At 36.1% G+C, this 20,241-nt stretch overlaps 2 protein-coding genes across 3 annotated transcripts; one reads left to right on the forward strand and one right to left on the reverse strand.

Annotated features, from left to right (window-relative positions):
* Positions 1 to 1,947: 1,947 nt before the first annotated feature.
* LOC112519540 (FH protein interacting protein FIP2) lies at positions 1,948 to 10,402 on the reverse strand. The gene is made up of 11 exons (XM_025127729.1): positions 10,268 to 10,402; positions 9,728 to 9,837; positions 7,970 to 8,104; positions 7,315 to 7,470; positions 6,246 to 6,329; positions 5,611 to 5,657; positions 5,351 to 5,424; positions 4,892 to 4,950; positions 4,028 to 4,087; positions 2,702 to 2,782; positions 1,948 to 2,222 (listed from the first exon to the last, which is right to left on the reverse strand). The coding sequence occupies exons 1-11, from the start codon at positions 10,314 to 10,316 to the stop codon at positions 2,169 to 2,171; spliced, it is 909 nt and encodes a 302-aa protein (XP_024983497.1). The 5' UTR covers positions 10,317 to 10,402; the 3' UTR covers positions 1,948 to 2,168.
* A 2,281-nt stretch (positions 10,403 to 12,683) lies between these two features.
* LOC112520504 lies at positions 12,684 to 19,372 on the forward strand. 2 transcript variants are annotated; one of them, XM_025128948.1, is made up of 10 exons: positions 12,684 to 12,772; positions 12,848 to 13,076; positions 13,475 to 13,582; positions 13,855 to 14,024; positions 14,541 to 14,674; positions 14,769 to 14,946; positions 15,608 to 16,151; positions 16,567 to 16,679; positions 17,158 to 17,398; positions 18,824 to 19,368. In XM_025128948.1, the coding sequence occupies exons 1-10, from the start codon at positions 12,714 to 12,716 to the stop codon at positions 19,073 to 19,075; spliced, it is 2,028 nt and encodes a 675-aa protein (XP_024984716.1). In that variant the 5' UTR covers positions 12,684 to 12,713; the 3' UTR covers positions 19,076 to 19,368. The 2 variants fall into 2 exon arrangements, with proteins under 2 accessions (XP_024984716.1, XP_024984717.1); XM_025128949.1 differs by lacking the exons at positions 14,541 to 14,674; positions 14,769 to 14,946 and having other exon boundaries at positions 18,824 to 19,372.
* Positions 19,373 to 20,241: the final 869 nt, after the last annotated feature.

Raw genomic sequence — 20,241 nt, forward strand, 5'->3', positions numbered from 1 at the left:
AATACTTAATTATTATCTTTATAAAATATTATATTACTAAACCAAAAATAAATTATTTCGTTATTAAACTTAAATTAAATTGTAATAAAAATAAATAAATTAAAGAAATTACATAAAAAATGAGATTTTTTAAACAGTTGGTTTGATATTAACATTGATATATTTTTTTTCAAATTTTTATGATATCTTCAAATTTATATTTTATTCAAAAATAAAATCATTATTGTTTTATTAAAAACATATAAAATCGTATTATAACATCGACAGAGACAAATAATAAAATAGAACATTAGAATCGAGACGTGTCTCGCTGCATTGCACAAGTACTCTTCTAGTACTATATAATTAAGCAGAACAGTGGGGGCGGGGCGGGGGCACTAGCTACATCGTTTGGGTTATAATATTGTTGAGCGAAATGTTGTTTCAGTAAGATTCAACACTCTTATTTGGTTAGCACCTGGTTAACGTTCAGAGCATCTCCAATCGATTAAAATTCCTCTAAAATAGAGGATTGATTTTTTATTTATTAACTTATATATCTAACCTGCTATGCGAGCCAACTAATCCTAGGGTGATTATCTGCTTTGCGGGTAGCCCAGAGTCACCGCATTTGAACATCCGTGGCCACAAGACGTTTTTTATTACTCCTTGGATTTGAACATAAGATCTCCAGACACTTTTGACCTTTGGAGTCCAAACTCAAACCAATCAAACAACACCCTTATAGTTTAAATATCTCTTTATGATCAGATAATTCCTAAAGATATATTAGCCTTTAATCTAAACAACCTTATATATTGAAGTTTGTAACGGAATCACGTGGTTTCTACACAATATTCTAGAAAATGCACCGTCCATGGAGTTTATTAATCGAAACACCATCCACCAATGCAATAAGACAAGTTTTGATGCACGTTTCGACCACATCTATTACCAATTCAGCCATCGCTGCGTACGGATCGACGGAATTTCGATGTTGGGCTTTTCGGTGGTTGGGTTTGGTCGGTCGAGATATTGCCAGAATGCAACCGTTAAGAGTTTATGCATGTCCGTGGTGTATTCTCACTGCCATAGACGATACAAAGTACAAATTAAACCTAATGGTTTGGTTTGTTTCGGTCTATGATTTAGAGATTTTTATTTGACGTAACCAACAACGCGACAAATTACACGTACACAAATTGTGGTAAAAAAGGAGGTGGAAAAAGATGTCGATAGGTATGGAATAGGTTATGGCAAGGTCCACCGACCACATCGTTTTCAAATGCCACCATCTACGACGCGACTCCAATATTAGGGGACCACTAGAATCTTCATGAACATTTTTTTTAAGTCGACATCCAATGCATTTCTTAAAATTTCTTTAAAAATAAAAATTCATAAAATCATAATGTTGAATTTATAGATAAATTCATACAATTTCACATATTTATTCATCATCATTACGAAATGTATATCTAATAGCATTCATTTAAACGAAAATATGTCATTAACCACAAGGGTGGTGCCTGATTGGTTTGAGTTTGGCTCCAAAAATAAAAAATACCTGGAGATCCCAGGTTCAAATCCAAGAAGAAATAAAAATCCTCTTATGGCCATGAAGGTTCAAATACAGTGACTCCGAGCTATCTGCAAAGCAGGTGGTCGCCCTGGGATTAGTCGGCTCGCGTAACGGATTGGATATCCAGGTTAATCAAAAAAAAAATGTCATTGACCGTATTCAACACATTTAGATCTTATCAAAATACATCAATTTGGTAAAGATCGATTCAGAGAAATGATCAATTTAAGGTTAATCGATTAAGAAACACCGTTGCTAAGGGTTTGAAGAACAATCAGATGCAAATAAGAGGTTGGTTTACCTCTTACCAGATAAAAAAAACGATAAGACATAAGTGCTCATGAAAACAATAGCTCTACCTTTTAACGAATCAGACATAAGAGGTTGATAAAAATGATGTCAATCTCCTTTTTTTAATTTTATTTTATTGCAGATAAGAGATTGATTGATTGATAATCTGTATGTACATAGAAATTGAAATAAAAAGGCTGAGCATACTTTGTTTAACCCACAGATTACCAGCAAATCTATGCATCAACAAGAAGCAGATTGGAATCAAGTACAGAAAACAAAACATATTCTTCTTCACTCTTGAATCACTTCATTGTCATCTAATTGCTCCAAGCAAATTAGCACCATCCAGCTTTGCACCTTCCAAATGCTGCAACATTAAGCTATGTGTTAACCACCATAATAATCCTGAAATTACAAGCTAAAAACTAGGACAATTGGTACAAACGGGATTCGAACCCACGCCTGGAAGGGGAGAGAAGGCCATGAAAACCAACTCTGCCAATAGAATTTTGTTTTATTATTGTAGTTTAAAGAAATATACGGGCTCTCAACGCAATGATACGCAATCACCCTTCAGGAACGCAATTTTTTTTCCCATTACAACGTAGCCTTGAAGTGGTGACCCGTGCCATTGTACGCTCTTAATTAAGTCCACCCGGGATTGGCTCAAGAATAAATCTTTGAGCAACTATCGGAGTTATCCTCAAACCTACCATTGTAAATATTAGAAGGGTATTTGAGACATTTGACTAATGACCACACTTCTACATAACTAAATATTTGCAATTATCATGGGATACATGGAATAAACAAGCATCCATACACCGGGATATTGATGGTACTTACAGTATCACGAAGATTCACATGACGCAAATAAGCTCGTTGAAGGTTTGCACCCTTCAAATTGGCATTGCTCAATTTGGCACCCTAAGATAGGAGAACAGATACAGAGAAATAAGCAGCAGTTGAAATTTCTCAACTTAAGCATATAATTGTGTTTACAATTTGATAATCATCAAAAAGACAACTTTTGTGTTCTTTGTAGTTCTACTCATAACTCTGTCTCAGCTACCAGTTCCAGCCTTTTTGGAACAAATGACATGACAATTCAGACATAAACGAGCTTTACCGATGGAGAATGATAATATTAGAAATATTCAATATAACAAAATTAAACAGGTCTTCAATAGAATAAATAGTCTTCAAACTGTTTAATTTCTATCTAACGAAATCAAGAAAAGTAGGATTCATATAAGTTTCTCATTAGAGTGAGGTTGCACTATAGCTGAGAAAATATTGCTCAACTTTTCTCTGTTCTATTACGCCACACACGGACCCACTATATCCCACACGAAAGTATGGTCCTGGAGGGGTAGGATGTATGCAGCCCTTACCTCAACCACTAGGATTGAGCGGCTGTTTCCGTAAAGACCCCCGGCTTATGCACGATGCAAATGTGTGTGCAACAGGTAATCAGAAGATATAACAAGTACAATAACACTTCAATTGTTTAGGATTCAACTGTGTGCATACAAAGCTGACACTCCGCCAAGATAATTGGGTAGATACTGGATCAATTGGACCCTAGTGTAGAAATACACTAGGATTTTCCTTACACACACTACATTTAGCATACTCCCTTTTGCACACTTTTCACTAGCTGGGGGTCTTCACGGAAATAGCCACTCTACTTTTTTGGGTAGATATCAGATCTGTGTACATATTAAGGGGGCGTTTGGTTCATTTCAAGTTTTACCCTCCCCCCCCCCCCCCCAAAAAAAAAAAAAACCATCTCTGGGTGGGAATACTGGAGACTCATTGGTTTGGTTCTGTTTAGTTTGGTTTAGTGTAGAAATACAAATTAATAATATTCTCAACTTTTTAATACCCATAGTTTGATTGCAAATATTTATACGGTAGGAACATAAAGGCTGTTATCATGTTTTGGAATTTATACTAAAAAAAACATGGACGATATTAGATACAACTTTCCATGCCATCACAAAGCTGAAGAAACTTATTGACTTCTTGTTCCTTGCATGCAATGTCATGCAACTCCCAAATAACGATACTTTTTCAACCAAGCCCATGTCAGATGAAGTTGAAATTCAAGATCAAATTAACACACATTATTGTGTGATCATACATGTTGCAGAATTAGAATAGGCATACCTTCAGGTTGGCTCCTTCCAGATTGGCTCCCTCCAGATTTGCATTTGTAAGATCAGCAGTCTGAAGACATAGAATATAAGATAACATAAAACCTCCAAGGAATAAAAAATAAATTAGTAAAGTTATCTATAACTGCAGTAAATGACATCCCATGGAATTTGTCAGTTTTGTCCCTCAAACATCATACAACATGTTCTCATCTAGCCCCACCAGTGCATTAGATGTAGAAGTTTTGATCAAGTTGAAGAAATTCTAACTCATAAAGCTAAGCATACAACCTTCCCAAAAAAGACCAGTCAAGCCCACCCAATAGTATGTCTTGCTATTCAATCGATTTAAAGAAATTCAAACCAAAAGCTTTGAACTGCGGACTTTGCTGTTTGCAGGGACGTAAGCAACTAAGCTACTGACAATTTGTGGCTTATATCATGCAACTTAAAATGGATAGTGAGTTCCACTATGAACCAGTGCGTCTACATGGTCCTTTTTTAGGAAGAAAGGATTAAAAAGTTTACAGGTTGAATTAAAAATATTCCATACTCAAAGAGTTAGGACTAAGCAGCAAAATCAGTGAGTCATTCCTACAAATGAGTAGAGATAGGATCTACATAATTGAGCAACAAACATAATATGATTTAGGCCAATAAGTTAATTCTTTATACGAGGATTACATAAAAAACGTTGTACTACTACTAGCCAGGGCCAGCTCAAAGATGACACAATCCCATAGTCCCATGTCCTAGAAGGAAATATATATATATATATATATATATATATATATATATATATCAACACCGTAAACCATCTTGGCAAGGCAAACTATGATGTATTTTTATCGTGTATTCAATCAAGACTTAAACATACCTGTAGATGTGCAGAGCGCAGGTCTGCACCGCWGAAGCTACAATCTATTAAGCAAGCATCTGCAAAACAAATTAAAATAATTTATTTTGCAAATTGATAAAAGAGCATATTCTCCACCACATGCTTGGCAGAATGGTTAACAAGATCATTTGGACACTCGATGCAAATATGCAATCCACTTCTCTTAAGGCTTGACTATGCATGGTAAGTGCATCTAGAAATTAATTTCCGTCCAGTTGACACTTGTAGTCTGGTTTTGTTAACATTGAAGAACTTCTTGGTGCTTCATTTATGACTGGTCCATATCGACTTTGCTTCTAATAAGTAGAACTTAGCACCAACTATCTTACGATCAATTCACTCCAAATTATTTATTAAGCATAGCATCTCATTACTCATTASTATCCAAAKCAGACATTTGACAAACAAATTAATAAATACAAAAGAAGAGATTTTTGCCTTGTAAGTTTGCACTCTGAAGATTAGCCCCAGCCAGCAAAGCTCCACGAAGATTTGCTCCCGTGAACTCACATCTTCCCTAGGCAAGACAAAATCAATTGAGGTGGCTAGTAATGGAAATGGCTTTTGACCATATTGTTCACAAMAGATAGCCAGGTACAAAGTGTAAGTGAATTCCCACAAATATATTTTGGAGCATTTATATAACCAAAAACTTTTTGCATCATAACAAGAGAAATTATAGGTCCACTGAATCTTACTCACGCAATGTTGCATTGTGAAAAATGGCATTTTCAGCATCTACATCCTGCAATCAAATATAGAAAGCAGAATTGTAGATCAAATTAGTAAAATGAAAAGGTCAATCAATGGAGAATTTGACTATCATGTGACCACACTCTAGATATTTAACTAAATTAAAACAATAATATAAGGCCACTATATTATACAAATACATGCATAAGATGACTCCTGCAGATACCATTAGACATAAAATAGTTTAAGAAGAAGATAATTACTGTCATTCCCAGACTTAGGGTCCTGTTTATTTTTTTCCTTAATCGCCTTACGAGTTTAGTGACTTATACGCTCAACCATTAACCATATTTGTTTGTGAATTAATTTTAAGCAATGGCTGAAAATGACAGAAATGAATAAGCCACCATATATCTCTGTCAACAGTAAGCCATCCTATCCCAGACCTGTCTAAATAAAAAAAATTCCCCGGAGCTGGTTAAGAACTCAATGAAAGAAAAGTGCACACCAGTACTAACTTACATATAAAGTTGTCATCTTATTACAGACATGTCTTCATAGAAAAAAAAACAGCCCCTAAGCTAGTTAAGAACTCAATGAAAGAAAAAGGCATATCAATAGTAAGTCGCATATAGATTACCCGAAATTTTGCACAATGAAGATCAGCACGTGAGAAGAACACATTTTTCAGGCAGGCATAGCTGAAGTCCACATATGACAAGTCCTGCACAAGTTATAGTAGAAGAATTTGGATCAGAAGAGCCAACATACATGATACATGTCTATAACATTGACTATGATTTGGTTTTCACACTTTGCCTAAAAAAAGTTTATTAACAACATTCACGACCATTGGCATATTTCCAACTTTCTACTGGGCTAGCCATCCAWAAATAATAACTGTATAAATACTGGCTCTTGATAGCCAGTTTTTGTTCGACTTTTTCATAGCCAATAAGAATCAAAACCGTTGAAAGAACTCATGCAATAGTCAGAAATTTCTYGATGAAATGGAGCTGGAACAACCAGTTCTTCCTGGATACCCTGATTCAAGGCCAAAGGGATTACAAAAAGAGCATTTAAGCTTCATGTGTTCTCCTTTCATCCATTGTAAAAACCATCGATCAAGCTGATGTTGTTGGTTCACTCAAGTATGAATGCAAGCTAGTATTATAGTTATTCGTACCATAAGGTAGTATGGTTCACAATATGAATCCATTCATATGGGAGCATGAATTGTAAACATATTTAATATAGTAACATATATATCATATGTTCCTATCACAGGGTATTTCTACATGAAATTTAGAACATGTTGCAATTTCAGACGATATAAACCTCTAATTATGGAGGATGAAACGCATAATTACTCTTCTTTTTTATAAGTTTCTCATGTCTGCACAAGTGAATCTATAATTCCTGTGTTTCTTTGTGCAAGTAGTAATTTGTTTTTAGCTTGCTTAGAAGAATTTAAGTTCATAGCGTATCAAAGCTGTCTATGGCATATTTCTAATTTTTTGTTGTCCCATCCAATATCAAAGCCCAAATTCCTTAGGGGTTATGAACCCATAAAATGTGCACTTTCAAACAATACTCTATAACTGTATGTGCTGTAATACAATTCATGATACGACAGACATCAAGTATCTTGCAGTTTTATATGACAAATGACAACTAATCTGAAGTCACACAGGATGTTTTAATCTTACCAGTTTAGAGAGATCGAGTCCAGATAGATTTACTCCTCTCAACCTGACTTTTTCAGATTGTACACATTTGATAATATCGGTGCGCGTCAATTCAGTATCCATTTCTTCATCCTCCTTCCTCTTATTGAAGACCTCAGTTATGCCGTCTACTAGTCCCTGATGATGAACGTAATAACCAGTCAAAAGGGAGGCTATTCTCATGAAGTACTGTAGACAACTTTGTTTTTAAGTACAATTTTAATTTGGAGACATCCAAAGACAGTTCATCAAGCAAATATCTATATATCAATAACAGAGTGAAATGGTATCTCTAAATAATAGAGTAAAATGGCAATTAGAAAAATATTGTAGCCTTGATATTGATACGCCCACTATTCTTCTCATTTCAATATCAAAGTGCAATCATTATAAGAGTTACATCTTATGAGGAGCACCCTAAGATCGGGGTTGGTTATTTTCAGATAAAAAGTTTATTCTTCTTGAGGTTCTGTATCTTTTGCAAATGCTAAGAGAAAACATTAAATTAATGAACTGAAAAGCAAGGATCAGTTTCACAGAGCTCATACGGCTAACCAATAGCAGAATGTGGCCACAAAAATGGGAACTTATAAGTGCTAGACTCTAAAGTCATTTAGAAGAGAAGGGAATAACTTACAAGAAGCTGATAGTATTCTGCCTCCCGCAAAAGCTCTGAACACTCTAAATCAGTCAAGTTAGGAACTACACCATCCCTCAACCAATTTAAAATATGCCGAAAGTGTTTCCCATCCCTATCAACAAATACATATCCCTGCAAAAACTCATAATGGTCAAAGCATGTCCCTATCATCCAGGCTCAAGAAGTTTGAGGACTCAATGGCGTGCAAACATGATTGTGTAACCCACAAGGCATATACTCCACAGGGCTTGGTACAAAATGGCACCACCACAAAATACCTTGCGGTGAGAGGGGATAGACGGAAACATATTGACAAAAGCCAAATTTCCCCCCGTGGAAAAATTAGTTCTCTAGGGGGGAAATTCCCTTATTTAACTACTGAGGTGCAGCCGAAGATTTCTATCTTTCAAATTAAGATGGAATTTGCTCCGCTCCCTTCCAAAAAACATTGTAACCAAAATTAGTAACCACAAAGTAGTTGCACTAAATTATACTCCATCTCAAAACAAATGCAACAATTTCTGCTTGAGGGTGCCCCAAAATAAATAAATGTTTTCTTTTTGGGAAAATCAAAAAAAATATTAATAGAGCTGATGCTGGATCACAAGGTCTCACTTTTACTATTTTGAGGAGTATTTTAGACAATTGATTGACGGTCCACTGTGTTTATTAAGCTATGTGTCTAGTCAAAGGTTACGTTTATTTTCGGACAGAAGAGATAAATGGCCTCAATGTTTCACTGTAGGCCATTGAAAGCCAGTTGAGATAACGAGAGCATTAATGAAGATGAAACATATGTCGGGTTGAAGTATAATTGTTCTAGCCATTTTGTTGCTTGAGGATTTTATCAGAGGTTTTAAAACAACTTTTCCCAATAACCAAGCAGGGATCACCTCTCTTAATGAATGACGCATGATCCTACTATAAACATGTATATGATTTTAAACTCCTGCTGCCGAGCAACTTCATATTCAACGACCATTAAAATATTCGCATCTCATGAATTTGAATGTGTTCATCTGACATTATTCCAGATCCATTTATTGCTAAACTGAATTCAAATAAATCCCGAACCAGTTATCCTTTGAATTCACCGATTCTAATTCGAATAATCATGCATAAATACACACACATACTATAAGCGGAAATAGTATCTCATGCAGTGAACAGTGTCATAAAAGAAGGTCCTATATGTTGTGGGTTAGGATGTCTCCTCATTGATTTTTATTCATTGTGTAATATAACCCACATACAACCACCACGTACTACAATATATTCATAATGATGTATAAAATGACGCATATATAAATTAATAACACAAAAGTCTTTCATCCCAACTAGTAAGGCTACGTCATAAATGGAACAAATAGAAATTATAATTCATAAAACCCAAAGGAGAACTTAAAGAGAGATCTTAAGAGTCCCTTTCTGCTCACGAATTTGACATCCGTTCACACACTCCTATATTAGATCAACTCCTACCATATGCCCCGCTCATGCAAGTCTCTCTTTCTACTTTCCCTCCATACCAATCTTGGCCAACCTCTACCTCTCTTAACAACTCTTCTTGGTACCAAAAAGAGAGGGTAAGAAAAGCCGTAATGATCCAAATGTTACACATCAATCATTAACCAGCAATTTAAAACCAATCAAGGTAAATAATACAATCAACGATAGACAAATAATAAGCACCAGATCTTGCAACCAAACAGGTTTCAGAGTGTTGTCTGTCTGTCTGTCTGTCTACCTACATACCTTCTCAGAGTCCTTGCAGAGCGTGTGACGACCACTGAACATAGCAGCAAGCATGGAATGAGGCTCCCGCTGAGTTAGCGTATCAACAGTTGTGCAGAATTTCTTTCCCCCTGTAAAGTAAACAACATTAAATCAACAACCAAAATAAACCACATCCCCCATAACTACATGAGTGACAAGACTATCAACTGCAAAAGTTTACAATCTCCACGCCCCCATCTTTACGGAGTAAAAGATATGTTATGCATCGATCCCCACTTCCATGATCCGGCATAACACTAAAGTCAGTTAGATTTCTAACCAACTCAGCTCTCTCTCGTACCAAAATTTGGAATTCCACGCTCAAAAACATGACCTAAACTAATGGAAAGATACTATATATGTTATCACGATTAATATAAACATAAACAGTGGACGATCAAATGCCAAGAACGATAAAATTAAAAAAAAAACTATACTGAAAACCTAATCAATCGATCAATTCAGAACCAAATTACAGCAAATTACAAGTGAAATAGTCAAGAAATATGAAATTATAACCTATATTGAGACGAACAATCGAAGAAGAGGCGTCAGAGTACATCGTCATCGCCCTCTCTGAGATATTCCACAGTATAACCGATGAAGGGGTTAGAAATTTTGGCAGGAGTCTTCAGACGCATATCAGCTAAAACGCCTAAACCCACTAAGGAAGTTTGCAGCAATTTTTCTAAATGCCCCCTATACTTCTTCATTTTGCATATCAGTCCTCTACATTTTTACTTTGCTTCATAACACATCCATGATCCGATTTGTGGTATATGTAGATAGGGTTGGGTTCCGATGAGAAGATAAGTTATGATAAGAATCATAAGAAGAGATTTTCATCTATAGATCAATCATAATTAAATGTCAACACTAATGAGATAAAACAATCTAGAGAAAATGTATATAAGAAAAACTGCCAAAATACTTTTTGTAAATCAAGAATATATTAAATCAATTATTTATAAACAATTTGTTTATCAATTAATATACAATATATTTAACATACAAAATATACTATACTTATATACGGGGATGAGGCGGGTCGGGATCACGTTACCCTCCTCATCCCTGGTTTTTAACTTTCAGGAATCCTCATCCCCATCCCCATCCCTATCCCTGCCTGATCCCCCGTGATGAGGGGGAATCCCAGGCCCCATTGGCATGGATACACAAAATTCCTTAACGAGGCATGTCTCATTTCCATGCCTACTCAAAATCCTCATTTCTCCGTTATAAAAACGCTGTTAAAAATACCATTAAAATGAAAAAATTCCATTGATTCAATCTATTCAACTTGTTCTGTTTGCAACATAATTTATTTAAATTCCATTAGAATTAACAATCTGATTCAGGTGATAATTATTCATTCTTTCGTTTTTCTACTGCATTCTATTATTACTGTTATTATTATTAAAAAGATGAGTTTATTATTATTACTGTTAAAATGTAAAAATATAATTACCTCAATTGATCTATTCCTTATTATCTCATTTATTCATTTCTATTATTTTACGGAACTTTTTTTTGCTTTGAATTATATATATTATTATGTATTACGTCTAATTTTAAGTTGGAAAAAGTGTTACGTATTTTAGATTAGTTTATATAAGTTATGATTTTATATAAATTTTGTTTTCTTAAAAATATAAAAAAGATTTTTAGGCCCGTCACTCTGTGAGCAAGTTCGACCCATTCATAAGCAAGGACGGGCCCAAAAAAATTTCAAACGGTGACACCATTTGACTAAGAAAATAACACTAATAGGATGTGAACTTAGGTCTGAGATGAAATAAAAATCTTGCAAATCAACTATACCAAATAAAACTTGTTCCCATTGTAGTTTCAAAATATATAAGTGACACACAATAAATTAATATGGTTGCACTTTTCATGAACCTAAATTTTTTTACCTTTCAAAGAAGGAATAATACACGTGCCACCCATACCAACCAAGTAGGTCCGTCCCTCTTCATACGGTCAGTATCCGACAAGTTTTCAAGTCTATAAAAAAGGATTGGATTTACATGTATTTTTTATTTCATAAATATATCAATATAAATTCATGTTATAAACCGAATGTATATGAAACAAATATATTATAAAATAAATATAATTAATCGCTATATTAGATATTAGGGGGTGTTTTGGATTGTTTATAAAAACTGTTTTTAACTTATTTCAATCTGGCACCGGTGATAAGCAGTTTTCTGGTGTTTGGATAAGAAAAAAAACCGCTTATACCGGTGCCAAACCAATAATAAGCTGTTTTTGATAAGTTAATGATTCATGACTTATGGAAAACTGCTTATTACCAGTTTACAATTTTAACCCTGTTTTATTTAACTTCGATTTGATACCACATAAGTTAATAAATACTTTTACAAAAAAAACATAAGTTGTTTTAAATAAGCAATTCCAAACACCCACTTAGTAATAAGGAGATGTTTGGGATTGCTTATTAAAACAACTTATTGACTTATTCCAGTGTGATACCAGTAATAAATATTTTTGAGTGTTTGGATAAACAATTTATACCGGTGTCAAACCGATAATAAGAAGTTTTTGAAAATGTTAAACTCTTATAACTTATAATAAATTGATAAATATTTTTATAAAAAATCATAAATTATTTCAAATAAGCAATTTCAAACCCTCTAGAAAAAAAAGAAAAAAAAGAAAATCATATAAAATAAAAAGTCCCCAAAGACGTCGGGATAGATGTTGCCGCCTGACACGTCTGGATGTTATGACGTCACGCATAAGATTGGAGGGAAATGCCAGAATGCACAGCTTGCGTTTTTGCATGTCCGCCACGTTTCACCACCATTGACGATACCAAGCACTCACTCAGCCATGTCAAACTGTTCTATACACAGGTTACAAGATCGAAAGAGAATCCTATATAATCAAATATATTTACACATTAGCAAGAAGGAATTGAGCAATTTACAGATTACAAATGGAGAAGAAGAAGCATTTATCCACCGTTGCTAACGACGTTCTTCAAGGATGTGCAGTGTACGTAATTTACTGATTACCTGAAAAAAATGGATCGAAATTTGAAATTGATGTAGAGTTGGACTTTATTTGCAGGAGATTGGAGACGTCTGTGAATGTATTAGTGGAAGAATTCGAAAACAGATGGAAGGCGGATACGGGAGGATACTCGAGGAAATTAGTGGAGTATTGTGCCTCGAAAGTGCTCAATGAAATATGTAGGAACTTGGAAGAAGCGATTATGGAAGGAACTTTCAATCGGTTTACATTCGACATGATGCTTGCTTGGGAAACACCTAGTTCTGCAGATGAAGAGTCTCATCAGGTATCATGATTGTCATTTTCATTTTTAGTTGTTGCTTAATTCTCTATATTTTGGGGGAAAATATTGCTCAATTTCCGGACATTATCGTTGGCCGTAACAAAATAAGTCTAATAGATCGATTTCAAGAACAAAATCAAAGAAACTAACCATTTTATTCATTAAAACAGTAAAATAGAATACCAAAGAGCGCTCTCAAAATAACCATTTCAAATCGTCAATTTGCTCATTATGTTGTGGAATTGCGTGTTAGTTGCAACGAAAGAAACAGGGTGGTTTAGAAGCAATAATCACAATTGTTTGATTTATTAGTCTGTAACATGTAAATTCAAGAAGTTGGTAAAAGCAGTAGTATAATCTGACCTTTTGATTTTAACGGGTTTGCCTCCTTTCGGTTTCAGGAGTGTGTGGCCAAGGAAAAAGAAGAGAGGAAAACACCGAGGGATACCAAGTTGACTGACGAGAAGGATGACATTCCTCTGTTCTACACAGACGTCATGCCACTGCTTGTATGACACCTCTTCCTTTCATCTAGTTTAAATTTTAGGGTTTGTGGACACTAGGTTCCTTGGAGACACGATAAAAAGGATATGATGTTGCTTTCAGGAAACTAAAACAGTCATTTTAACTTGAGACTCTAACAAAAACCCAAGGGGCTCATTTGATTTTGGATAGAGGTTCTAGAAGCAACGTATCATGCAAACGTAGTATTTCCACTATGATCATCAATGATTTTACTAGTGTTATGGTTCCTTGGTATTCTGATATGCTGTGTTGGTAGGTTGATAACGAGCCAAGCGTCGGAGATGATGCTTTTCTGTGGTTTGGATCATTAGTTCCTTTGGTGGCTGATTTCGTGAACGGGAGATTCACTTTTGAGACGCTAACTATATCTACTGGGAACCGTTTACATTTCCCTGCATACGACAGATTCCTTAAAGAAATCATTAAGTAATTCTTTTCAATCCCATTTTGGCCTTCTGTATGCAATCTAATCAGCTCTCTTTCTGAATGTTAAAAGAGTCCCCCCAATCGACTAGACTTGGTCAATTTCTCTCTAAACCCTAAAACCTCCTTTGGAGGGTAATTTAATGGGGTTCCACATATTCTCATAGTATCACAACCAATAATTTAATGGGTTCCACATATTCTCATAGTATCACAACCAAGGTCTACCACTATGGGGCAATCTGGACTCGTTTAGCCCCCTCTAGACACTTTACTTTGGGAGAATCTGTAACCGTCTAGCTTGGAGGGGTGTGTTAGAGTTCAACATCAGTTAAGACTCGACCATTTCTCCTACATATATGTTGGAACTCCTCTTCTCTTCTCAAAGGCTCTTTTGGAGAGTAATTTATGGGTTCGCCTATTGCTGCACCGAATTAACAATCTCAGTCGTAGAGTTAAGGTGGAGTTTCAGAAAGACCATACAAGTATTCCCTAAAATTTGGTTGGCTTTTCTTGTAGATGTGTAACGCATTTGCAAAAGCAAGCAACACCAAAGGGTGTGGTTATGGCAGATGATGAATTCATTCTGCACGTCGAGGGAACTGCAACTTCACAAAGAGTTATACGCCATATCGGAGGACAAAGTTGGCCTGGTTTGTGTTGATTCTCTCTTTTCTTTCAGGCTTAGAGTATGTGATGTGGCTGGCTATTTCACTTGGACGTTATAATTAATCCATGGTTCTCTAGGTAGGCTGACATTAACCAACTATGCTCTCTACTTTGAGGCCTCAGCGATTGTTTCCTATGAAGATGCAATTAAGCTTGATTTGTCCAAGGACATAGAGCAGTCTGTAAAACCAGGAGCAACAGGCCCCTTGGGTTCTCCTCTTTTTGACAAGGCCATAATTTACGAGTCCTCTGAGCTGTGAGATTACAACTTCATATCTTTAATATGCCAATGGTGACACTCCAACAAAATCGGTTTTATAGGACGCCGTTTTATGTTTAGCTGTCTTAATAGACAACTTGATAGGACTTAAGTTCATAGGACCAGACATTTGTGTATCCTATATGCATGTGTTACAATAAGTTGATAGTGTTTTTGGGCATCATAACAAGGTTTTTAGGATATTTTGAAATAAAACGTTATATTAGTTTTTTAGAAGACATTTTTTGAAGAAGTATCTTACAAAAACAAGTGTCCGATGAAAAACTAATAGTACACTTGTAAGGATGCCCATATACGTGGTAACATCCTATCGTAACACTTCTATATAAGGACAAAAGTGTCCTTACATGCCCATAGTACATCATAACATCCTATTGTAACATTTTTATGCATGACATTCAATTGTTTGGTCTACAAACTTAAATCCTATGAAAAGAAGTCCTATAAAGTAGTCTATTACTATTAGGACACTTACACATCTTTGACGTCCTATATAGACTTTGTTGTAGTGTGGTTTTTCTATGTATAGCATCCAGTCATAACATTCCAATTTAAGCATGTTCATGGTGAATGTATTACTTCATCGTGGTGGTAACTTTCTTGACATGATTCAACCTTTTCCATGGGAGTACATTAGGAAAGATGATGTCCACATTGAGTTCCCCGAGATGACTAGCTCCACCAGACGTGACCATTGGCTCGCTCTAGTAAAGGAAATTATGCTTTTACACAAGTTCTTAACAAAGTTCAAAGTGGAATCTCCTCTAAAAGCTTGGGAGATGCATGCAAGGACCATCCTAGGGATAATAAGGCTCCATGCAGCCAGAGAGATGCTACGGATTTCTCCGCCTGATCCCAAAAGCTTCCTCATTTTTGCGTTGTTTGACGAGCTGCCTACAGGGAGCAATGTGTTACAAGAGCTTGCTGAGAGTTTGAAAACCGGCGAAACTGGACACCCGTGCAGCGCTACCTCCATCCTCCGCAACTTGAATGTCTCCCATGTTTGGACCCAGAACACAGAAATTAAAGTAGGGAGCGGAAGTAACAGACCTGAAAATCTGTCATCCTTGGAAACAGCAGTCGAACAAGTTAGAGAGGAAGCAAAAGAGATCAACGTGGCGAAAGCTAAGGCCGATGAGTTAAAAGACGAAGGGATTGGCAATAGTGCTCTTGTATTGAAGGTATATTTCTTACAAAAAAAAAAAAACTTATACCGTGAATGCTTAGTAGATCCATGCAGCACATTTTATATTATTTATAGACGGGTGAACCTCACACGCCACTCATTCTTGGTGAGGGTTTGAACCCTCAACCTCCAAGGAGGTAGGATCTAATCTACATGTAATCCAAATACGACCATTTTACCCTTTTTATGGATATATTTATATACGACAAATACTCACACACACTCCTTACTTTTGGTTGTGGTTTGAACCATTGACCTCTTGGGAGGCTGGTTATGTGGAAACCTGGATACCGTTGGACCAGTGATGCTCTGGTCATTTTTACCTTTCTTTGCACCTTTGCTTCCACTTGTAGAAATTTGCCATATTTTAAAGGTTGCTGCACATTCACACTCTCGATATCATTGTGTAGGAGCTGGTGAAACCATTAAAAGACGCAGTGCCATGGTTTCAAGGGGTCATCCAGTGGGAAAGACCAGCATCCACCCTGGCAGTGGTTGGCATTACCCTACTAGTTGTATACAAGTAAGTGTCCTGTGGAATCTAATTAAGCTTCCTATATAATATTCCATCCATAGCAAAATAAATGGCCACAATGAAAAAGGCACTTTAGAGTTGTGTAGTTGTTACACTTGGTAACGAAGGGGCCGATTACTAAGCACTTACCCGGCAAGCGCTTACCGGATGAACATGATAAGGGCCGAGAGTCTTACCCTGTAAGCGAGAGTGACGACTCTTACTCGGTAAGCGACTACCAGTTGAATTGTTGCATAAGTTACCCTTTTGATCGACTACAATCTTACCTGGTAAAGTAAGTTATCAACGGGTAAGCGTTTGGGTAAACGTCCCCTAACTAAATGACATTTTTACCTCCCATCTCATAATTAAGGGTATAATTGGGAAGTAGACATTTATTTTGGAACAAACTAAGGTAAAAATGTGGACACTTCTTTTGGGACGGAGGGGATACCTGTCTAAAGATGTTAAGTAACGGTGCTTGCAGAGAATGGGTTGGCAAGGCCATGGCGACATTCTTGATGTGGGTAGTCTCGAAAATGATCTGGGCAAGACGAAATGAAGTCGGCAAGAAAACCAAATTTGTTGTGTGTACTGCTTCTGACCAGACAACAAGGGAGAGCATAGTGTCGGCACAACATGGACTCAACTCAGTATACAGCATCATGCAGTTGGCGAACATTTCGATATTAAAAATTTGGTCAATATTGTTGTCCAACGCCCCCGAGGTAAGTTGGTAAAAACCATTGTTATTTTGTGTCGCATTAGCTCATGACCTGTACCTTTTACCCTAGGAACACCATCAAATAAGGTACATCTTTTGTCTACACGCACATATACAGATGACATGTTGGAGTCCCACATCAGCTAGACTTGAACATTTTTTCCTATGTATGTGTTGAAACCTTCATTCTCTCCCCAACGGAGTTCCACATATTCGCACATGGTATCAAAGCCACCATTAGTCTAGGGACAACACTCTGGAACTATATGTGTTTGTCTAACCTACGTTGGAAGGAGCATGACGAGCATGATGGAGTCCCACGTTGGGTAGATTAAGACCATATCTCCTCAATATATGTTGGAACCCATTTCTCTCCCCAAGGCTTCTTTTAGAGAGTAATGTAACAGAGTTTCACATGACGCACTCTAAACTACTTCTCTTTCCATCGATGTTTTGTGAATTTTACATCTTCTGTGGTATTAAGGGGTTGTATACCCAAACACTTACCCGATAAGCACTTATCGGTGAGATTCAACACCACCACTAATCTTATCGAGTAAGATTTTAGTCCATCGAAACGGCATTGTGTGCAACAATTTATCCGTTAAGCACTAACTGGGTAAGAGTCGTCACCCTCACTTACCGGATAAGACTCTCGGTCCTTGTCATGTTAATTCGATAAGATAATGTGACTCGGATAAGTGCTTACCGGGTAACGGCCCTTAAGTTCAGTTATCCAAAGATCTACACTTGACTCTAGTGTCTATAAGTCTAATTTTCAACAAGTATTTGGGGGACCTTAAGTTCAGTTATCCAAAGATCTACACTTGACTCTAGTGTCTATAAGTCTAATTTTCAACAAGTATTTGGGGGACCGGTCCTTGCGTTTGTTTTGCTCTAATATGGCAGCCTCCACTTGTATTTTAACCTTCTTTATATTATGGGGTTATAAATGAAATTCTTATGACATAATGTGGTAAATTTGTAAAATCAATGTCATAAACCTATTGGGCTTATAGACATTGCTTCTTTTTCATAATTGTACTGAATAAGAAAAACTTGTCTCATTGCTGGACTTTCGGATTTGGACTGTAAGTGGAATAAAAGTTAAAGGACAAATTACTAAGGGGATGTTTGATTAGAGGTATTAAGCAGTAATCAATGAAAATAAAAATAAAAAAAATGTCTGGTTTTATCTTATACGAAGTCCAGAAGTCAAAGTTTCATTTCAAAGTTCAACTGGGGATTGAAAATTCATTTCTCCAGAAGTCCAAAGTTTCATTTCAAGTTAAATTGGGAATGAAACATTTCCGAGCATGAACCAAACAATCTTGAAATTACTCATGTCAAATTAGAACCTTCTACAATTTCTTTTACCCAACTATTCACTTTTTATGGTACTACTAAAGAGTTTTATATGTGTTTGTAGCACACGGAGACGGTGATCATAGCAATGACCGGGTGTGCGATTGTATTAGCGGTGGTCCCTCTAAAGTTGATAATTATGGGAGTTGTGGCATCGGTATTTGCATCGACATCCAAGTTGGGGAAGGTGGTGAAGAGCAAGAAGAGAGACATGGGGAATCGGAGACTGAAGGGATGGTGGGATTCGATTCCAGTTATCCCCATTGAAATTGTGGACAAGGTCGAAGACATTCCTAAAGCAACGAAAAGAGACTAGCCTTTGTCCGGAAGATAATAAGCGTTGGGACTTTCCGAGTCTTTTGTACCTATTTGTTGTTTTGAGCTGTATAAACATCAGGTGTTTGTAGTTTGTATGTCATTCCACCTTAACCCTTTGGTTGTGTGTGTGTGTGTGGGGTAACGTTATGCTGGGACAGATTTTCTTTAGAGGTTGTTGAACAGAATTTGAGTGAGATTAGAATGCATTTTTTCTGTGTTAGATAAAATAGGTGAAGAGGGTGAATATCTAAACCATCTATGCTAAATTTAAAACATTAAACCTTTAATGTTCACTATTTTTTTTATGTTGTAGCAAATTTTGAGTTCTACCTTTTGAAATAATTCATTATTCGACTCTATCAGCAAAGTAAAATTGTTATTAAGTTGGTTAAAAATATATGTAATAATTATATATAGGTTATAGGGTAGGATTCATCTGTAAAGTATGCATATGTGTATATACGTAATTTCTCCGATATGCATACGTGCGTAAAAACTAGGGAACACCTACAATTACTTATATGCACATGTACAAACCGTAAATATTAGTGTCCAATACTTGATGTGATGACTCTAGCCCCATGTCGGCTTCATTGACGAGTCATGATGTTGTGATATAGGATCAAAATTGACTTTCATTTCATTTAACTCATTAGGGCAAAGAGTGGCTACTAGATAGACAATTAGTTTTGAGACCAAGAGATTGGGCTATCGGCCGGTATCTGTTGAAGTCATAACGACAACTAGGATGTTCCTCAGTTTTTTATTTTCTGAGGGGTTCTTTCTAAGCCTCAATCTCTCTCTATATAGAGAGAGGGGGGGGGGGAGAGAGAGTCGAGTTCAAACAAGAATGGTGCCTATTAAAAAGAATAAAAAACGATCGAATCACATGTGATTCACGCGACTTTGCCCCACGACCTGAAGACATGGCCAAAGTCGACCACACACCTTTTTTGACCGTTAATGTAAAACACATGTGATTTTGCACGTGATATGACCACTTTCGTATTCTCTTAATTAATCAGCATTCTCGTTTGATTCCCCCTCTCTCTATATATTATAGTGTTAGAAGATATATATATATATATATATATATATATATATATATATATATATATATATTAGCTAATGGAAAACCCAAAATATCAAAAAGCACAAGGATGA

The sequence above is a fragment of the Cynara cardunculus genome (assembly GCF_001531365.2).
Source record: "Cynara cardunculus var. scolymus isolate 2C chromosome LG 10, CcrdV1, whole genome shotgun sequence".
Lineage (NCBI taxonomy): Eukaryota > Viridiplantae > Streptophyta > Magnoliopsida > Asterales > Asteraceae > Cynara > Cynara cardunculus.

Coding starts and splice junctions, on each gene's coding strand:
- LOC112520504 (XM_025128948.1), top strand. CDS start 12,714: ATGGAGAAGAAGAAGCATTTATCCACCGTTGCTAACGACGTTCTTCAA. Junction 12,773..12,847: donor GTTCTTCAAGGATGTGCAGT/GTACGTAATTTA, acceptor CTTTATTTGCAG/GAGATTGGAGACGTCTGTGA. Junction 14,025..14,540: donor TTCCTTAAAGAAATCATTAA/GTAATTCTTTTC, acceptor CTTTTCTTGTAG/ATGTGTAACGCATTTGCAAA.